Genomic DNA, 19,207 nt, shown 5'->3' with positions numbered 1-19,207 from the left:
TAGCTTGGTGTCTGCCCAAATGGCCACCCAGTTTTGTGCTTGGAACCCAGGGCCCTGGTGGTGTAGGCACCTGAGGGAATCTCCTGGTCTGCGGATTGTGAAGACCATGGGAAAAGCGTAGTATCTGGGCTGAAGTGCACCATTCTTCGTGGGACAGTCTCTCCTGGCTTCCCTTGGCTAGGGGAGAGATCCTCAACCCCTTGCACTTCCGAGGTGAGCTGGGTACCTCAGCTGGAAATGCAAAAATCACCCAACTTCTGAGTTGATCTCACTGGGAGCTGCAGACTGGAGCTGTTCCTATCTGGTCATTTTGCCCAGAAGTCAAGTGCACAAATCTTAATTGTGCAATGTGAATTGGAAATTTCACTTTCCATCTATATACTTTTTCCATTTGGAGGTAATTATTTTATTGTGGTAAAATAACCTAAATTATATATTGTGGTTATGTAACCTAAAATTTATCATTTTAACCATTTTAAGTGTACAATTTAGTGGCATTAATGCACAGTGTTGTGCAGTCATCAACACTATTTCCAAAGCCTTTTCATTACCCCAAACAGAAACAGTGACCATTAAGCAATGGCTCCCCGTTCCCTTTCCTTCAGTCCCTAGTAACCTATAATCTACTTATTGTTTCTATTAATTTGCAGTACCTTATATAAGTGGAATCATACAACATTTGTCCTTTTGTGTCTGGCTTATTTCACTTAGCATAATGTATTCAAGGTTTATCCATGTTGTAGCATGTATCAGAATTGTATCCTTTTTATGACTAAATAATATTCCATTGTATGTATGTACTACATTTGCTTATCTATTCATCTGTTGGTGGATACTTGGGTTGTTTGTATCTTTTGTCTATTGTGAATAATGCTGCTATGAACATTGGTGTACAGGTATCTGTTTGAATTCCTGCTCTCCATTTCTTTGGATTCACCTAGGAGTGAAATTGTTGGATCATATGGTAATTCTATGTTTACCTTTTGAGTAACTGCCAAACTGTTTTTCATGATGGCTTCATCATTTTACATTCTCACCTGCAATTGGAAAAACGGTTCTAATTTTTCCATATCTTTGCCAATATTTATTATTTTTCATTTTTTGATAATGATTATCCTAATGAATGTGAAGTGGTATCTCATTATGGTTTTGACTTGTATTTCCTTAATTACTAATAATGTTGAGTATCTTTTCATGTGCTTATTGGCCTTATTAGCCATTTGTATATCTTCTTTGGAATAATGTCTATTTAAGTACTTTGCCCAATTTTAAATTGGATTTTTTTTTGGGTGGGGGTGTTGTAGAGTTCTTTATGTATTCTAGATATTAATTCCTCATCAGATATTTGATTTGTTAATATTGTCTCCAATTCTATGTGTTGTCTTTTCACTCTCTTCACAGTGTCTTTTGATACAGTATAATTTTTTACTTTGGTGAAGTCTAATTTTTTTTTTTTTTTTGAGATGGAGTTTTGCTCTTGTTGCCCAGGCTGGAGTGCAATGGTGTGATCTTGGCTTATGGCAACCTCTGCCTCCCAGGTTCAAGCATTTCTCCTGCCTCAGCCTCCCAAGTAGCTCAGATTACAGGCATGGGCCACCATGCCCGGCTAATTTTGTATTTTTAGTAGAGATGAGGTTTCTCAATGTTGGTCGGGTTGGTACTGAACTCTTGACCTCAGGTGATCTGCCTGTCTTGGCCTCCCAAAGTGCTGGCATTACAGGTGTGAGCTATATATATTACAGATATAGAAAGAAATATCTAGATTTCTTTTGGTGCCTGTGCCTTTAGTGTCATATTTAAGAAATCATTGCCAAATGCAATGTCATTAAGATTTTCTATATGTTTTCTTCTAAGATTTTTATAGTTTTGGCTCTTACAGATAAGTCTTTGTTATGTTTTCAGTTAATTTTTATATATAGTATGTGGTAGGGGTCCAACTTCATTCTTTTGCATGTAGATGTCCAGTTGTCCCAGAACAAATTGTTGAAATGACTGGCCTTTCCCTCATTGAGTGCTTTTAGAGCTCTTGCCAAAGATCATTTGACTACATATTAAAGGGTTTACTTCTGGGCTCTTGACTCTATTTCATTGGTCTGTATTTGATTACTGTACCTTTGTAGTAAGTTTTGAAATCAGGAAGTATGAGGCCTCTAACTTTCTTCTTTTTTGAGACTATTTTGGCTATTTGGTGTCCCTTCAGATTCAATATGAATTTTAGTATGAGTTTTCCTATTTGTGCAAAAAAATCTTTGGGATGTGATAGGGATTGCATTGAATCTGTAGGTTGTATTGCCATCTTAATAATATTAAATCCATGAACACAGGATGTCTTTCCATTTATGTATGTCTTCTATAATTTCTTTCAGCAATGCCTTAGAGCTTTCAGTGTACAAGTATTCCCCTACTTGGTTAAGTTTATTCCTAAGTATTTTATTCTTTTTGAAGTTATTGTAAATTAAATTGTTTTTCTTATTTTTTGGATTGTTTATTATGAGTTTATAGAAATGGAACTGATTTTTACAGTTGATTTTGTATCCTGCAACTTTGCTGAATTTTTAATTAGCCCTAAGAGTTTGTGTGTGTGTGCTTGTGTGGATTTTATACATATGAGATTATATTATCTTTAGGATTTTATACATATGAGATTATATTATCCATGAACAGAGATCATTTTGCTTCTTCCTTTCTAATTAAGATGTCTTTTATTTCCTGTTCTTGTCTAATTTTTCTAGCTAGAGCTTCTAATGCTACATTGAACACAAGTGGTAAAAGTGGGCATCTTGTCTTGTTCCTAATCTTAGGAGAAAAACTTACAGTCTTTCACCATTGTATGTGATGTTAACTGTGGATTTTTAATATATGGCCTTTATTGTGTTAAAAAGTTCCCTTGTATTTCTAGTTTGTTGGATAGTTTTTATCATGAAAGGATATTGAACTTTGCCAAATGCCTTTTCTGTGTCAATTAAAATGATCAGTTTTTTTCTTTCATTCTGTTAATGCAGTATATTACATTGAATGATTTTTGTATGTTGAACTATCCTTGCATTCCAGGAATACATTTCACTGTCATGTTGTATAATCCTTTTAATATGCTGCTGAATTGTGTTTGCTACTTATTTTGTAAGAATTTTAATATAAATATTTACAAGGAATATTAGTTTGTAGTTTTGTTTTCTTTTAGTGTCTGTGTTTGGCTTTCATATCAGGGTAGTGCTGGTGTCACAGAGTGAATTAGGAAGTGGTCTCTTCTTGTTAAGGACTGAGTGTTTATGCCTCTACAAAATGTATATATTGAAGCTCTAACCCCCAATGTGATGATATTTGGAGATGGGGGACTTTGAGAGATAATTAGGTTTGGATGAGGTCATGTGAGTGGGACCCTCATGATGAGATAAGCATACTTATAAGAAAGGAGAGACTAAAGTTCTTGCTGTCTCTCTACCACATGAGGGCATATTGAGAAGTTGGCCACCTACAAGCCAGGGAGAGTTTCACCAGCAATTGAATCAGCCGGCACCTTGATCTTGGACATCGAAGCCTTCAGAACTGTGAGAAATAAATTTCAATTGTTTAAGCTACCAAGTCTGTGGTATTTTGTCTTGGAAGACAGAGTGAATTAATATATTTATCTTCAATGTTTGGAAGAGTTTAAGAAGGATTAGTGTAAAATCTTTTAAAACTCTTTGGTGACCAGTGAAGCCTTCTGATCCAGGACTTCTCCTTGTTGGGAAATTGTTTTAAAATTATTTACTTAATATTCTTAGTAGTTATAGGTCTAATCAGATTTTCTATTTCTTCATGATTCAGTCTTTGTAAAAATTGTGTCTACTTCATCTATGTTATCCAATTTGTTTGTGTACAATTGTCTGTAGTAGTCTCTTCTATTCATTTCTGTAAAATTGGTTGTAGTGTCCTCATTTTCATTTCCAATTTTAGTAATTTGAGCACTCTGTCTTTTTTTCCATAACCACTCTAGCTAAATTTGTCAATTTTGTTGATCCTTTTAAGTAACCAACTTTTGGGTTCATCAATTTTCTCTATTTTATCTCTGGTCTAATCTTTATTATTTTCTTTATTTTGATAGCTTTGGGTTCACAGTAGTGGCACGTTCCCACTTGAGATCTGAATTAGGTGAAATAGAGACCAGTTCTTCATGGACTCCCAAGACAGATTAGAATATTGCAAATAAGATCTGTTATGTTCCCTCTCATTCAAGAGAGGGAACTGAGAAGTGAACTCCTGCCTCCTCTAAACAAGCTTTCTGGTGGGATGAGGAGGAGGTGGGGCAAGGGCAGGAAAAATGCATGGAACTTTTCCTACCATTTCAAAATTGGCTTTTTCTTCATTGGGCATTTGATTGGTTGTTATAAAACTCTGGCTGTTTTCCAGAGTCCCTATAAAGTTAATTCAACCATTTGGGTTTTTTTTGTTTGGCTGTTTTTTTATTACTCTAAGTTGGGGGAAAGAGAGAGTTTGGAATTTCCTAGTCCACCACTTTGCTGACATCACTCTCTCTATCTCTATACTTTTACATTGATTTTTTAAAAAATGGTAGAAATGTGTTCCCATATTTCTTAAGTAACTAAAAATTAGTGACATTATCCAAGATCTTGGTGGATAAATAATATTCTCTCTAAAGAACCAATGCCCCTTAGAAAAATGACTGATTCTAGATGTAAGATAGCCTCTTATATGTTTTTCTTGACTCACTTTACTAACAAGGATCTTCAATACAATACAGTTGAAGAGTAGCAGTGATCTTGTATTCACTGAATACAAGAATGGTTACTTGTATTCATTTCTTTATTAAGAATGCCTCTAATGTTTCCAATAAATGTTTGCTACATATGCTGTCTCAAGTTGTAAAAGTTTAACCCGAGCCAGTCATTTGCTTATTTGCTCTCAGCTCTATTCCCGCCATTCTGTGCTCTTTGTTTTTCAAAAGGTTAGAAGTCTGCAAACTACATTTATCATTTCCATTGTCAGATGGCTTCTGATTAGATTTTGTCACTGGGCGGTATTGGTTAAAGTTGGATGGAAGGAATAAATTATATTTTTTCCATAATCTTGGTTTCTGGTAATGTCTTCAGTAATGGCAGTGATAGCAGAAGATGAGTACCGCTTCAGGGTTCCTGGTGTAGCAGTGCAGTTCCAGCAAGCATGTCAGAAGTCTTGCTAGTGTGGTACTGGCAGGATCAGGCTTTGATGGTGGTGTCTGCGGTGGTGAGTGATTTTTGTCTCCCAGAGTCTCATAGTTTTGATGAGACTGTGAACTCTTAGAATCTTGAAAGCTGGCAGCATTGATTCCCAAGACAAATTTCCATAGGGACAAAGTTCCATAGCAACTTCCTGGAATTATTAATTGCTTGGTAACCTCAGCTTCCCTGTTTTACTCCTCCATCACTTTTGGAATCAATTTCCTATATTCAGCTTGCTGAGTTTTCAGTATTTAACATGGTCTCAGTTTTTAAAAATTGGATATTGACTAAAACACAGATTCTATTTTTAGCTTTCTTGAAAACTTTTTAAATCAGTCATGGGCATTCAGTTTTATCAAACATATATTGTAGACTATGTCAAGATGATTATTTTTTCCCTCTCCTTTAATCTGTTTGAACAGCAAATTACAATAGATGGTTTCTTAAAGATAAATCGGCCGGGCAGGTGGCTCACGCCTGTAATCCCAGCACTTTGGGAGGCCAAGGCGGGCGGATCACGAGGTCAGGAGATTGAGACCATCCTGGCTAACGCGGTGAAACCCCGTCTCTACTAAAAATACAAAAAAATTAGCTGGGCCTGATGGCGGGCGCCTGTAGTCCCAGCTACGCGGGAGGCTGAAGCAGGAGAATGGCATGAACCTGGGAGGCAGAGCTTGCAGTGAGCGGAGATCTCGCCACTGCACTCCCGCCTGGGCGACAGAGCGAGACTCTGTCTCAAAAAAAAAAAAAAAAGATAAATCATCCTGGCACTCTAAGGATAAAATCCTACTTGGTTGCATTTTTTTTCTTTTAATGCATTGCCTTAAAATTGACTGAAGTTTAAGTTAAGATTTTTAACATTTATATTTATAAGTGAGATTGGACTATATCAGGATGTGGCAGACTTTTTCTGTAAAGGTCCCAATAGTGAATATTGGACTTTGTGGGCCATACATCTCCTTTGCAACTACTCAACTCTGCTGCTGTAGTGTGGAAGCAGCCATAACAAACACATAAAAGAATGCGTGTTGGCTGTGTTTCAATAAAACTTTATTTATGGATGCTGAAATTTGAATTTCACATAATTTTAACATGTCCCAAAATATTATTAATTCTTTTCAACCATTTTAAAAATGTAAACTATTCTTAGTTCGTGGGTCAAATAAAAACAGATGGCAGACTGGATGTGGCCACACGCCATAGTTTGCTAACTCCTGGACTGTGTATCTCTTTTTGGGGGATCACCCTTATCTGGCTTTGGAATCAGTGTTATATTATAGTATTTAATGAATTTGGAAGCTTCTCACTGTTTTCTATGCCTTGGGACAGTTAAGATGACTGGGAATTATCCTTTCATTGTAAGTGATAGGACTAGTCCATAAGACAGTCTAGGCTGGTACACTTTCGGCAATTAGACCACTGAATGTCTTTCCATTTTTTCTCAGGTTAAAGAAGTTCTTCTAATTATAAACTAACTTTCTTCCTTCCTTCCTTCCTTCCTTCCTTTCTTTCTTTCTTTTCCTTCCTTCCTTCCTTCCTTCTTTCTTTTTCTTTCTTTCTTTCTTCCTTTCCTTTTCTTTTCTTTTTCTTTCTTTTCTTTCTTTTGAGAAAGAGTCTTGCTCTGTTACCCAGGCTGGAGTGCAGTGGCACCATCTCAGTTCACTGCAACCTCCGCCTCCCAGGTTCAAGCAATTCTCATGCCTCAGCCTTCCGAGTAGCTGGGACTACAGGTGTGTGCCACCACACCCGGCTAATTTTTTTTTGTATTTTTAGTAGAGATGGGGTTTCACCATATTGACCAGGCTGGTCTTGAACTCCTGGCCTCAAGAAATCTGCCTGCCTCAGCCTCCCAATACAGGTGTGAGCCACTGCGCCAGGGCTTAATTATAAGTGGAAATTATAATTTTCAACTTATAAATTATTACATATACAAAGCCTTATACCACAGCAATCCATTGGTCCTTTCTGCCACCAGATGACATTAGCATGGACAATATAACCATTATTTGTGTTTTGGAAAGATCACTCTGGTTGTGGTGTAGAGAATGGATTGGACTGGGAGCAGGCACAACTGCAAGAGGTCAAGTGCTATTGTCTGGGTAAGAGATGATGGCAACCTGGACTACTGTAGTTAGTGGTGAAAGAGAGGTAGATAGATTGTAGTGACATTCAGGAGTTGTGTTGGGGTTTTCAAGACCACCCCCAGATTCAGTCATTCACTAGGAGGACTCACAAGACTCAGCGTATAGCCATAGTCATGGCCGATTTATTACAGTAAATAAACACAAAGAAAATTAGCAAAGGCAAAAAGGCAAAGTACAGAGGAAACCAGGTGCAAGCTACTAGAGTCCTCTCATAGTGGAGTCAAACAGGATGTATGTAATTCCTTCAACAACATGTTGTGTCATGTTTGAAATGTAATCTACCAAGGAAGCTCGATGGAGCCTAGGCATTTAGGGTTTTTCACTGCAGTCAGTAACATAGGCACTGTCTACCTAGCATGCACCAAAATTCCAGAATCCAAGAAGGAAAGCAGATATTCAGCAAAAAACAAATTGTGCCAACAGTTTAGGTACAGTGTAAGTCATTCTTATCAGGGAATGGTAGGAACCGTCCCAAAGTCCAAGTTCCCAGACACTAGCCAAGGGCCAACCTTATAAGCATGCCCTTCAAAGGACAGCAGTCTTAGGCCTGCTGTGTTAACTCTTCTGTGTTTCCTGCATAGCAGGTAAAATCAATATTTTCTAGCGCATTTCCAATCAAGGGTTTTATAGAATCTATGAAGGTAATATACTTTAGAAATAAACAGAATATCTGGCTTTTTCATTGATACATATGCCAAAAGATTGTAACATCCCAGCTAACACAGTTAAAGGCTGATAAACTATTGCATCTTCAATAATTAAAGTATTACAAATTGAGGACTACTTGCACTGGGTCAGGCACTGTGGATACAAATGGTGACAAAAGCACGCATGATCTGTGTCCTGATGGAACTCACAGTCCAGTGACGGAAGAGAGGAATTAATAAAATAATCACAGGGAGAAATATTTAAAGCCAAAATTGAAAACTGCTGTAAAGGCAAGAGGTGTTGTACTATGAGCGCAAAACATGGGCATCAGATATGGCCTGGAGGAACAGGGAAAACTTCCCCCAGGAAGGGACACTTGAGCTTATCCCAGAAGAATGAATGGGCATTGTGTGAATGAGTGAAGCTGTGTATTGGAGGTAGTGAGGGTCAGGAGGTGGAGGTAATTTCAAGCTGAAAGTCCTATGGCTGATGTGTAGATGAAATGAAATGAAATGTGCCAAAGCTCAGAAAGCACTGGAGAAACACTAGCGAAATTTATCTTCTCAAATGGTTGCTGTATCTGCCTACAGAGTTTCTACACAGGGACTCTGAAATTCTTCATGGGTAGCAGTCAATTTCAACCCCACAAGAGGATGTAGCTAGGGAGCTGGAAGACCAGGCTTATCTGCCAAGTCTGGCTCAGAACAGAGCAGCTGTGGCCTCTTTGTTAAGCAGGGAATAGAGGAAGTGGTTTTGTCTCAGGCCTAAAAACCATTTGCTATCTCACACAGCGCCTGTTAGTAAGTCACCTCCCCTTCAGTGTTTACCAAACGTTCTGAGGCCCTGCACCTACAGTTCTGTGGAAACCACAACCTCATTCTCCTCAGTTAAAAGCCCAGTCTTTTTATCCCTTTCCTCCAAGTGGCACTATGGGCGACACAGAGAATTTCTACTCTCCAATTTGGGACTCAGACTCTGAATGTGGTTTCCAGGACTCTCTTTCCTCTTCTGATATGCGGGTGCCAATCCAAATTCAGTTCAACAAATACTTACTAAGCTCTGCTAGGCATTGGCTCCTGTGATAGGGCACCGTGAGTGAAAAATAAATAAGACAAAGCTCCTTCCCTGGAGGGAGATGACCCCCAAAACGTGATTTAAGTCCTCAATTTCCTCTCTCTAGGTTGATCAAGGCAGAACTCTCTTCTCCACCTTAACCAAGCACCTCTGCTGCCCTCTGGGTTTTTTCTGTTTCTGGTATTTGTCCTTCCTGTCTCTAGCTTCTCAGTCTCCTCTCAAGGTCCCAATCATCTCTCTACATCAGCCTTTCTTTTTTTCATTGTCTGTCTTATACCCTCAATCCTTTGGTCTCTTGTGTCCACTCAGGGCCTGGGTTTTCAGATGGCACAGGGCTTTTATCATGTGGACTGTCTCCTTTGCTGTTTCATCTGTTTACTTCATTTTTGTTGCTCTCAAAAACCAAAACAAAGCAAAACACAAAATAGATGCATTATAAAATAATATTTATTGTGTCCTGCTGAAATGGACCTTGTAGTCTCATGTCTTAGGCACTTACAAGGTAAAATTTATGAACCATACTTTATTAATGAACATTTACAAATGCCTGAAATAAAAGGTGACTTGTAGAGGGGATAAGATATCTTATTGCAAACATGACACCTAGCTTCTGGAATATGGTTAGTGGCATTTGCCACTAGTGAGCATAATTTTCATGTTCAAATGAATAATGAACTAATCAAAAAACTTTTTTTTTTGAGGAACTGAGGCACTCAGACACAAAACACAAAATTAAGCACTCAGACAAAAAACAACTTATTAGCCAGTTGGAGAGAGAGCTAAGAAATACCATATCTATATAATTATCAGAGAATGTGATAAAAAGCTACTACTCTGTACTTGTGTGCCAAATGCTGTAAAAGTATAAATAGAGGGCTATATATTTAGCTTTGGACGGGAGGTTTTAGAAGGCCACACAAAAGGGATATTCAGTCTGATGCTTGATGTATGAAAAAGCCAGAGACAGAAAGGAGAGAAGGGCATCCCAGACAGAGGACACAACATGGGCAAAGGCATGGGAGGATTTAGTGGGTGTGTGGGCCCATGATAATTCTGTGTGGCTGGAGCCTAGGGAGCAGGCAGGAGACAGCCTGGAAGGTCTGATGGGTCAGATTGCTAAGGAGTGTGGTTCCCCAGGAAAAACATTTTAGTATGGAAGTGAAGTGATAAGATCCTCATTTTAGAAAGATTGCTCTTTATGTAATAGCAACCCAGGTAACAAGTGATAAAGCAATGATCTGAGGGAGTGAGCATGTAGAGGGAAGGTGTGTTAGAGAATTAGGCCGATTAAGGGCACATGTCTGAGAAGAGCCATATAGATAAGTTGGAATTGACAGGACCTATTCTCTGACTAGGCGTGGCGGGGATCTGGGGTGACAGGGAGAATGAAGGAGCCAAGGATGAAAAAGTTTTCTGCCTTGAGTAGCTGCTGATTGGTGAAGCAGTGAAGAATAGCAGTTCTGCACCCAGCCCCTAGAGTTGAATCCTGGCTTTTCTATTTACCAGGATGAGCTACTGTGATTCAGCCTTAAAGACTTCACCTTTCTGTGACTCAGTTTCCTACTTTGTAAAAGAGAGAATGTTTGTGTCTTCTTCAGAAGGCAGATGAGATTTAATGTTTCTTATGGGCTTTAAATGAGTAAATGTAAAACAGGACAGGGAATAGTACATAGTAGGCACTGGATAAATGTTAATTATTTTGATTATGGTGGATCATTAGCATAGGAAAAACAGAAGGAAAGCAAGTTGGGAGGTCAGAAACAGACCTGTGAGTTCGATTTTGGACACACTAAACTTGAGGTGACTTCTGACATCTATGCAGAGATGACCCATAAACTATTGGAAATACAAGTTGTAAATGAAAGAGTTGAGATTATGAGCATTTAAAAATTCTCTGATGAATAATCTATGTAATTATTTGCCTACAATAAGACCTTATAAGAAAAATATTTCTCATTTGCAAAGATTTGGCCATTTTCCAGTCTCAGAATCGATCCATCCCAAACCCAGAGACTTGTACAGGGCTGTTGAGAACTGTCTGGGCAATCAGCCAGCAACAGTTAATAATTATCATCCATTGCTTTATGAATCCCCAAAGTCTGCAAGTCTCTAGAGAATGTATTAGTCATTACTTTCCTCCCTCAAGTCAGAATTCAGGACTTTTTCTAATAGTCCTTTGTCAAAATGTATTAACACTTTCATATGTTTTGAAAAATTACTGGACTCTTCATACTTGGATGGGGGCTTATTTAAGTCTAAACATGCACAGTTGTTTTTTTTTAACCACTAAATTGTTCAGCACAACTCCCCAAATTCTTATCTCTTCTTTTGTTTCTGTTATTTTTGTGATTTTTAGTAGTGGAAATTTACAGTTTCTCTCATTTGATATTAACTCATCAGAATGTTTATGACCTGAAACCCCTGCCTGTCCAAAATGCATGTAGAGAGCTCTATCCAACCTTCTTTAATTAAACGGGCATTTTCAATGAGTGGTTATCCAGATAGCAATGGAATTAATATATTAATATATTTACTTTGAGCTGCTTTTAGTACCTTAAAATATTAGTATATGCAAATATTCATTCAGTAGATATTTGTGGTCCACCTATTATATGTCAAGCAAAGTGCCAGGTATGTGTACACCCAAGGCCAAGAGCCAGGTAGGAGGAATCCACAGGAGGTAAAAAGGGGCCACATGGCAGAGTACAAGTGCATGGCCCTTGGTGACAAGAAATCTTGAGTTCAAATACTGTCTTCCCAGCTTTCCAGCTTTGCCAAGGTATTCATATGTCAGTCCTAGTGTTAACTGGAAGAATTAATTTCTACTTTACAGGGCTGTCATGAGTATTGACAACAATGTATGAAGCATCTAGTTTAGCAGTTGGTATACAAAATAAGCCCTCAATGATTCTTACAGGCTCCCTACCTTCAAGGAGCTCTCCATTATTATTATTTATTATTATTATTATTATTTAGGTATATCTCCTGTTCTCTCAGTCTAACTGGGGAGGCAGATATAGCATCAGGTAAGTAGACTGTGGTATAATAATGGGGGGAACAAACATTGCTTATAACAAAATATATCTGAATAAGGAGGGATGAGAGTTAAAAGTTTGATATACAACATTAATTTTGCATAATACTAGCAGCATTTCTGTTGTAAGAAGCTTATTTCATGAATTTGGATTAGCATCTTCTGAAGATTTCAGGCCTAGAAGAACAGCTTATAAAAAATTTCCCAAACTGTGCCATGCACAGGCACATTCCTGTATGAGCAACACCTCATTTAATCCCCACATCAACCTTACAACGTAGGCACTATTATTATGCCCATTTTACAGATGGACAACCTGAGGTACAGCGAGGTTAAAGTAACTTGCCTAAGGTCACGTGACTAAGAAACCAGGATTCAGACCCAGGCACTCTACTGTCAGAGCCCACATTTATGACCACTCATTATACTTCCTCTTATTGTCTTTGTTCTTCAAACTCGTTTTTTTTTTTGAGACGGAGTCTCACTATCTCAGCCAGGCTGGAGTGCAGTGGCGTGATCTCAGCTCACTGCAACCTCCACCTCCCAGGTTCAAGTGATTCTCTTGCCTCAGCTTCCTGAGTAGCTGGGACTACAGGCACGTGCCACCATGCCCGGCTAATTTTTTTGTATTTTTAGTAGAGACGCGGTTTCACAATGTTGGCCAGGCTGGTCTCGAGCTCCTTGTGATCCACCCACCTTGGCCTCCCAAAATTCTAGGATTACAGGCATGAGCCACTGTGCCTGGCCTTCAAGCTTCATTTTACAATCAGTAGAGACTGTCACTAATTATTGAGAAAATTTATACAAATCAAGGGAAATTCAGAGAAAAGTCAAACAGAAGAAAAATAATGAGTCTGGAAGAAAATATAGCCCAGCCATTCCTTCTCTCCAGGCAGGACCTAAGAAGTGCTCTCTGTGGACACGGCCCAAACTAGACAGGCTCCTTCCTGCCTGTACCCAGTTTCCAAGCTGGCTCAACCAGGCTATTCTCTCATAGCCTGTGTAGTTTAGAGTGTTCTATAGATTTTTTAAATCATATTTTAAACGAGCTTCACTTTCTTCTTCTAAGAATCATGAGCTGCAACATTCCTCATTTTCTCAGTTGAGTCCCTCAGTAAAGCCCGAGGTGTCTGCAGGCAGAAGGACTGTCCTGACCTACTAGAACTTTCCACCAGAGGGCTCTGTCTCTGAGATTTCCATTTTGATGCACATTTTTAAAAACTGGCACACTTTGGTTTGATACAAGATCCTGTTCCATGATGCTTTGATTTTATAGACCTCTTGGTCACAGTCTAGTTCATCTGGAAAGTTGTGGAGGGGAAAATAAGATCACATGCATTTTACAGAAGGAAAATCTAAGAACTAAGCCCTAGAGAGAAGAGTGAACAGATAACGTGTTCATGAATCAGGAGATTCATAGGAGAGAAGCAGTGAGAGGAGAGACAAGAGCAGGGTGTCCTGAGTCCAAAGGCCACCTTCAGAATTCCTGGGCTCTGGCTTCTTCCCAGGTTTGCTCTTCTGGAAGACCTAACAGATCCAACCTGCTTCTGATTTTTATTTCTGACAATACGCACAGGGGCATTAGGACACTAGGAATTTTACTTGAGTGAGCATATTAGGAAGAGGAAGAGGGCAAGTCAGAGAATAAAGATGTTTGGGAATGAGTCTTCAACGCATCCACAGAGTGAGGAGTGGTTTTATTTTAGGATAAACGCAGCCTGTTCAGTGTCACTTTGGAACTCCTCCATCCTTTACGACCAAGCCTCTTTCCTCCTTCCTGCACGTCTCTTCCTGGGGTGCTGCCTTTCACCTCCTTACAACTGGTTTGGTGCTTCAGCTGACCTCTTAGTTAGTCTGCCTTACTCTAAGAGTCTTCTCCCTCCAAAGTGCCTTTACACCAGGAACAGCCTCTGATGTATGCATCCTGATATTATTTTATTTTATTTTTATTTTTTGAGACATGGTCTCACTCTGTTGCCCAGGCTGGAGTGTGGTGGCAGGATCTCAGCTCACTGCAACCTCCACCTCCCAGGTTCAAGCAATTCTCCCACCTCAGCCTCCCAAGTAGCTGGGATTACAGGTGTGCACCACCACGCCCAGCTAATTTTTTTGTATTTTAAGTACAGATGGGGTTTCACCATGCTGGCCAGGCTCCTCTCGAATTCCTGACCTCAAGTGATCTGCCCACCTTGGCCTCCCGAAGTGCTGGGATTACAGGCGTGAGCCACTGTGCCCAGCTGCATCTTGATATTTAATGCTTGCCAGAATTTGATTGCACCATGCTTATTGGCTTCTATCTTTTTTTTTTTTTTTTTTTCCGATATGGAGTCTCACACTGTCTCTCCCAGGCTGGAGTGCAGTGGTGTGATCTCAGCTCACTGCAACCTCCACTTCCTGGGTTCAAGCGATTCTCCTGTCTCAGCCTCCAGAGTAGCTGGGACTACAGTTGTGTGCCACCACACCTGGCTAATTTTGTATTTTTAGTAGAGATGGGGTTTCACCATGTTGGCCAGACTAATCTCAAACTCCTGACTTCAGGTGATCCGCCTGCCTTGGCTTCCCAAAGTGTTGGGATTACAGGCGTGAGCCACCACCCCCAGCCAGCTTCTGTTTATCTGTAATTCCCACATGTACAATGTAGTGAGGAAAACAAATAATTAGTTATTCTGTAAGGCTGAATGAGATGAGTTTTAGTGATAGAAGGACCAAAGAGGAAAAAACAGCAGTGTGAAAAGATCCCTGACTAATTTTGACTCCTGATACCAGGGAAAGCTTTACAGAAGAGGTACCTTTTGAGGTGAGCATTGAAGGACATGTAAATGGACATAGGGTGAGGGCACACATCTGGCTGGGGCACTCTGCCACACATAGGCAAGGGACTGTGAGCATGCGTGGTGCATCTGGAGAGGTGCTCTGAATATTCCCCACTGATCCAGGCCCCTGCTCATTTTTCATGTTTCTCTCACTTGGAGGCCCTCTGTCTTCCTCATTCTCTATCCAAATTTCAGCCATCCTTAAAGGCCCAGCTTCATCCCTGCCCCCTCATAAGGTGTTTTTTGACTGTTCATGCCATTACTTGCAGCTGCAGTTCAGCATTAACGGTAGTGTCTGTGCTGGAATTGTCTCCTGAGCTACACAAGGGCAGACATTACGCACATCTTCTACTTTGGGGCCTTGCAGTTCCTAACATAGTGCTAATGGTAGTTGGTGCTAGATAAGTCTATGGATTCATTTACTGGGACTGATGTCTTTATCTGCCTAAATGCAGCCCATTGCTGTCCAGCCTAGGACTATTCGTTGGGATTTAGGAGTTAGCCGATTATATTTGCTAACACATAAGGGAAACACTTCCTCAAATGATCATGTGAATGTCCTGCTCAGTTGTGAATGATTCTTCCTCACTGCAGAGAGTTAATGCCTGTGTAAGCTGGCTGGTGGTCTGTTTGTGGGGCATGCCAGGGTGGGGGCACTCTACCTCAGCTTAAACTCTGTAGTTCTCTGAGCCTTTGGAACTGGGATGAACCCAGTTTCATCATCTGCACCATCATCTCCCAAGTTCCTTCTGGAGAATGACTCTGCTTCTTGCAGGGTCTTCTATTTTGATGGTTGGATTATACCCAGTTCCCCAGAAGTGTGAGAAATATAAGCTGGTCAATTCCTTTTGGAGAGCGGGAATACTGGGCATGGCTGCTTCTTCTGCTGAGGCTGCTTGGAGTGATACAGAAGGAAATCTTGGCCAGAAAGAAAATCCTATGAGGCTTCTGAAGTAGCACTCCAAGAAAAGTGTCCCAGCAGTCTCTAGACCCTGCAGAAAGAACATTTTCCAACACTCCTTTTGGAGAGTGTGTCTACATGGCTGAGAGCCACAACTCTGACAGAGACCCACACAGCACTGTCATCTGTGTTTGGACTTATTAAGCCTGTTGTGCCCTGCACAAAGATTCCCAGACAAAGGGATGAGTGTGCTTATATGCAGCCCACATTCTGCTCTCCAAGCCATGCACTTGGGGGGAGGGCTGCATCTGCCTCAATTGAAGGGCACCTTTTCTTAATTTACTCAAGACGCATGGTGGAGGCCATGCACCAGGGATCTTCACACATACTGACGGTGAGCAGAGCATCTCGGCTGGTGTGCCATGGCCTATTACAGGTGTGCAAAATATTGATCCCCTTCTCCCACAGTTACTGGGCAGGGTTGTTACCTCCAGTCACAAGAGGCCTCTAGTCATATGCAGCTTCCAGAAGTGAGCAATCTTGATTGTTTATCCCAGTGTGCCATAAAAATATTATTTTCTACATGTGCTATGATGGGAAGAAGTTTGGGAAAACTACACTAGGTAACCTGCTTTGTCATTCATTCAGAAGGGAGTCATTTCAGGAAGGGTATGCATCCATTTGTCCATTTAGGCACAAGCTATGCCCAGCAGAAGGTTTCCTGCTTTGCTTACAGGCTGAGATGTGGCAGTTTGCAATCTCCCAGTAAGAGCTGGGCAGAGAAGATCTGGGTCCAGGGAACCTGCCAGTATTGGTGGTTGTAACTCAGTTTCCAGAGGGAGAATTCAGCCCAGCAGCCTAGATCACAATTTCATAGCTCGAAGTCCCAGGAGGTTTACTGTCCTGTGTGCTGGCTTTCCCCATCTGTGCAGGAGAGAAACGTGAGAAAATGTTAACTGAGAGGTGCTGCTGGGGAACTCCAGTCCTGCAAGTTCCCAGAGGAGTTAAGCAAATGGCACAGGGGGATGCCTTAGATTTGCCTCATGCTGGGGAAATCTGGGGTAGCAGGGACTTGTTCTTTGCTGAGTCCCTCATGTCTGCTCCAGCTACCCCCCATTTGGGAGGCCCTGAGCAATTAACTTCTTAGCCCAGAAAAGAGCAATGGGAGGGAATGGGGGAGGGGGCATATTTGGAATGGATTTTGATTATAGGCTTGAAGCCTGTAACATTCAGGTTCAAGCTACCTGCATTCCTTGTTCCTAGTTGAGCCCTAGTTTTTTTGTATCCCAATAACTCCTCTTTCACCTATACATAGTGGGGACTCACTGCTAGCATCTCCTGTGCTCTAGGTATTTAGAGGGCTGCAAACAATCTTCCCATTGGTTTGAGGAGTCTTAGGTTTTCAATTAAATACTGACCCAATAATTGTTATCTAACTTGTCTTTAAGGATTTATCTTTAGATGTCACAATCCAGGATTCCATGATTAATCCCTCAAATTTTATCTCCTTCTAAATTAAGTTACTCTTGTTCCTCCAACTCTCCTTGAGATCCCGGCACAAATATGCTGGGCACCCTGACCCTCACTTCTTTCCTGTCCTCCTTTTCTTCTCCTCTTCTTTCCTCATTCCTCCCCTTCTTTTTCTTTCCCTCCTTCCCTCTCCAGATCACTGAGAAAGTAAATGTCCCTCTATCTGGTTGTCCAGTCCATTTGGCTTATCTTTTCAAGCAAACTGCCCTGTGCTTCAAGTCCTCCTTAAAAGGAAGTAGCACTGCCCTGCTCGTCGAGCTCATAGATGTCCTCCCTATTGCCTTATAGGATCACTCTTAATTCGTACTCAGTTTAGCTTCCTGCTTGGTAGCTCAGCTATTAAACAGGAATACTTAGAAAACATGATTCTTTAAGCAACCCTAAAGCTGTCCTGACTGTAGCAGCAGTGAGGACTTTCAGATAGTGACAATCCCTCCTTAGATCCCCAAAAGTTAAAGTCCTGTCAGAAGGCTTTGCATATGGCAGAGAAGGACATAAGGCACAGGCATAAGGCACAAGGCACTTGACACTACAAATGGTTGTGCAGGCTGCGTGTGGTAAAAGAGCAGCTGAGGGAGCAAATGAACTGAAATTCAGCTTCTGCTCCATTGCACCCATCTGGGCATCTGGCATGGGCCTGTGTTTGCTCAGAGGGAAGCACCTGTTTTCTCATTTTCACACCGTGAGCCAGCAGTGACCCCAGGTATTATACGGGATGGAGTTCCCATACCATAGTCCAGAGGCATAGGGACTTCTGCATTTGAAGGGTGGGATCAGCATCCCAAGTAGGATAACTTGTGGGTGGCCATTGACCTGGGGAGTGGGGCTTTGTGCATGGGTGGAAATACATATAGACCGAAAACCTAGGCAGTGGGTCCTGAGAACTACGAGGAGTCCCAGGGGAACCAGCTAGCCCCTGGTTGGATGGACCGGGTACACCAGAATGGCTGGAAGAGATAGGAAAGCAAGGATAAAAAGCCAGAAAGGGGTTACCTTATCAGCAAACTGCACTTCGGAATAAACTGTGTTCACTGGCTCTTCCTTGGAGGGAAGCACCTGTAAAACACGCATCTTCCCCTCAGTGAGGGAGCCCAGGCCCAATCTTACAAGTTCCCTTTCCTAATTCTGCCTCTACCCACCATCCTTCCCTGGTCCCACATTTACTAGGTGGCCTCCCCTTTGGCCTCAGTTCTGGCTCCATCCAACTCTGGAGAGGCTTAGGATCAGGAAGGGATAAGGTGGGGGTGAATGGGTAGCAGTTGGGCAGGGTCTCGGGGGTGAAAAACCTCAGAGGCCAAGAGGAGGGATCCCATGGTTCAGGATGAGTCCTGCTCAGTCAGGATTTTAGCTTTCCATGGGCTCTATGGATCCAGCTGCCCTATCAGTCCAAGCACAGCGCTAGAGTGACCAGGCAGACCTCAGTCTCCCCCTTGATTCCTTGCAGACTTTAAGGAGGCAGGCTGGTGGGGACACAGGAGAAGGTGATCCAGGGTGGAGGGGAGGGAGGGGCAGGCAGGTAAATGGCAGATGGGAGGAGGGGTGTGGAACAGTGACTCTGAGTCTGAGGAAAGCAAGCCACTGCTGCTAGATCAGGAGGGGCATTCAAGGGAACTTGTCTGTCAGTTCTGTTGCCTCGGAGCCCCCTTAGCAACCTGTTCACCACGTTGGTAGTCACATAGCAGCCCTCACCTCACTCCAGGAGCTCCTCTGTTGTGCGGCCCCTCTAGGGGGCGCCTTGCTCCTAGTTATGGCTCATCTAACCGGAGCCAGGCCCACTGTGGGATGCTCAGGGCCTCAGCCCATGGAGGCTGCCATGGGGTGACAATGGGTCACGTTCCTGTCCTCATAGAAAGATCCGTGGCATC

General features: G+C 41.5%; 1 protein-coding gene across 1 annotated transcript in view; it reads right to left on the bottom strand.

The window, feature by feature from the left end:
* Positions 1 to 9,493: 9,493 nt before the first annotated feature.
* The window catches only part of CD84 (CD84 molecule), a 38,428-nt gene continuing 28,714 nt past the window's right edge, over positions 9,494 to 19,207 (bottom strand). The window contains exons 6-7 of the mRNA XM_003775517.3: positions 18,336 to 18,398; positions 9,494 to 16,736 (exon numbers count right to left, since the gene is read on the bottom strand). Of these exons, the coding sequence (XP_003775565.1) occupies positions 16,671 to 16,736; positions 18,336 to 18,398 (129 nt within the window). The 3' untranslated portion in view covers positions 9,494 to 16,670. The remainder of the gene's footprint in view (positions 16,737 to 18,335; positions 18,399 to 19,207) is intronic.

Source organism: Pongo abelii, chromosome 1 (genome assembly GCF_028885655.2).
Source record: "Pongo abelii isolate AG06213 chromosome 1, NHGRI_mPonAbe1-v2.0_pri, whole genome shotgun sequence".
Classification (NCBI taxonomy): domain Eukaryota; kingdom Metazoa; phylum Chordata; class Mammalia; order Primates; family Hominidae; genus Pongo; species Pongo abelii.
This window is presented reverse-complemented; position numbering and strand designations above follow the sequence as displayed.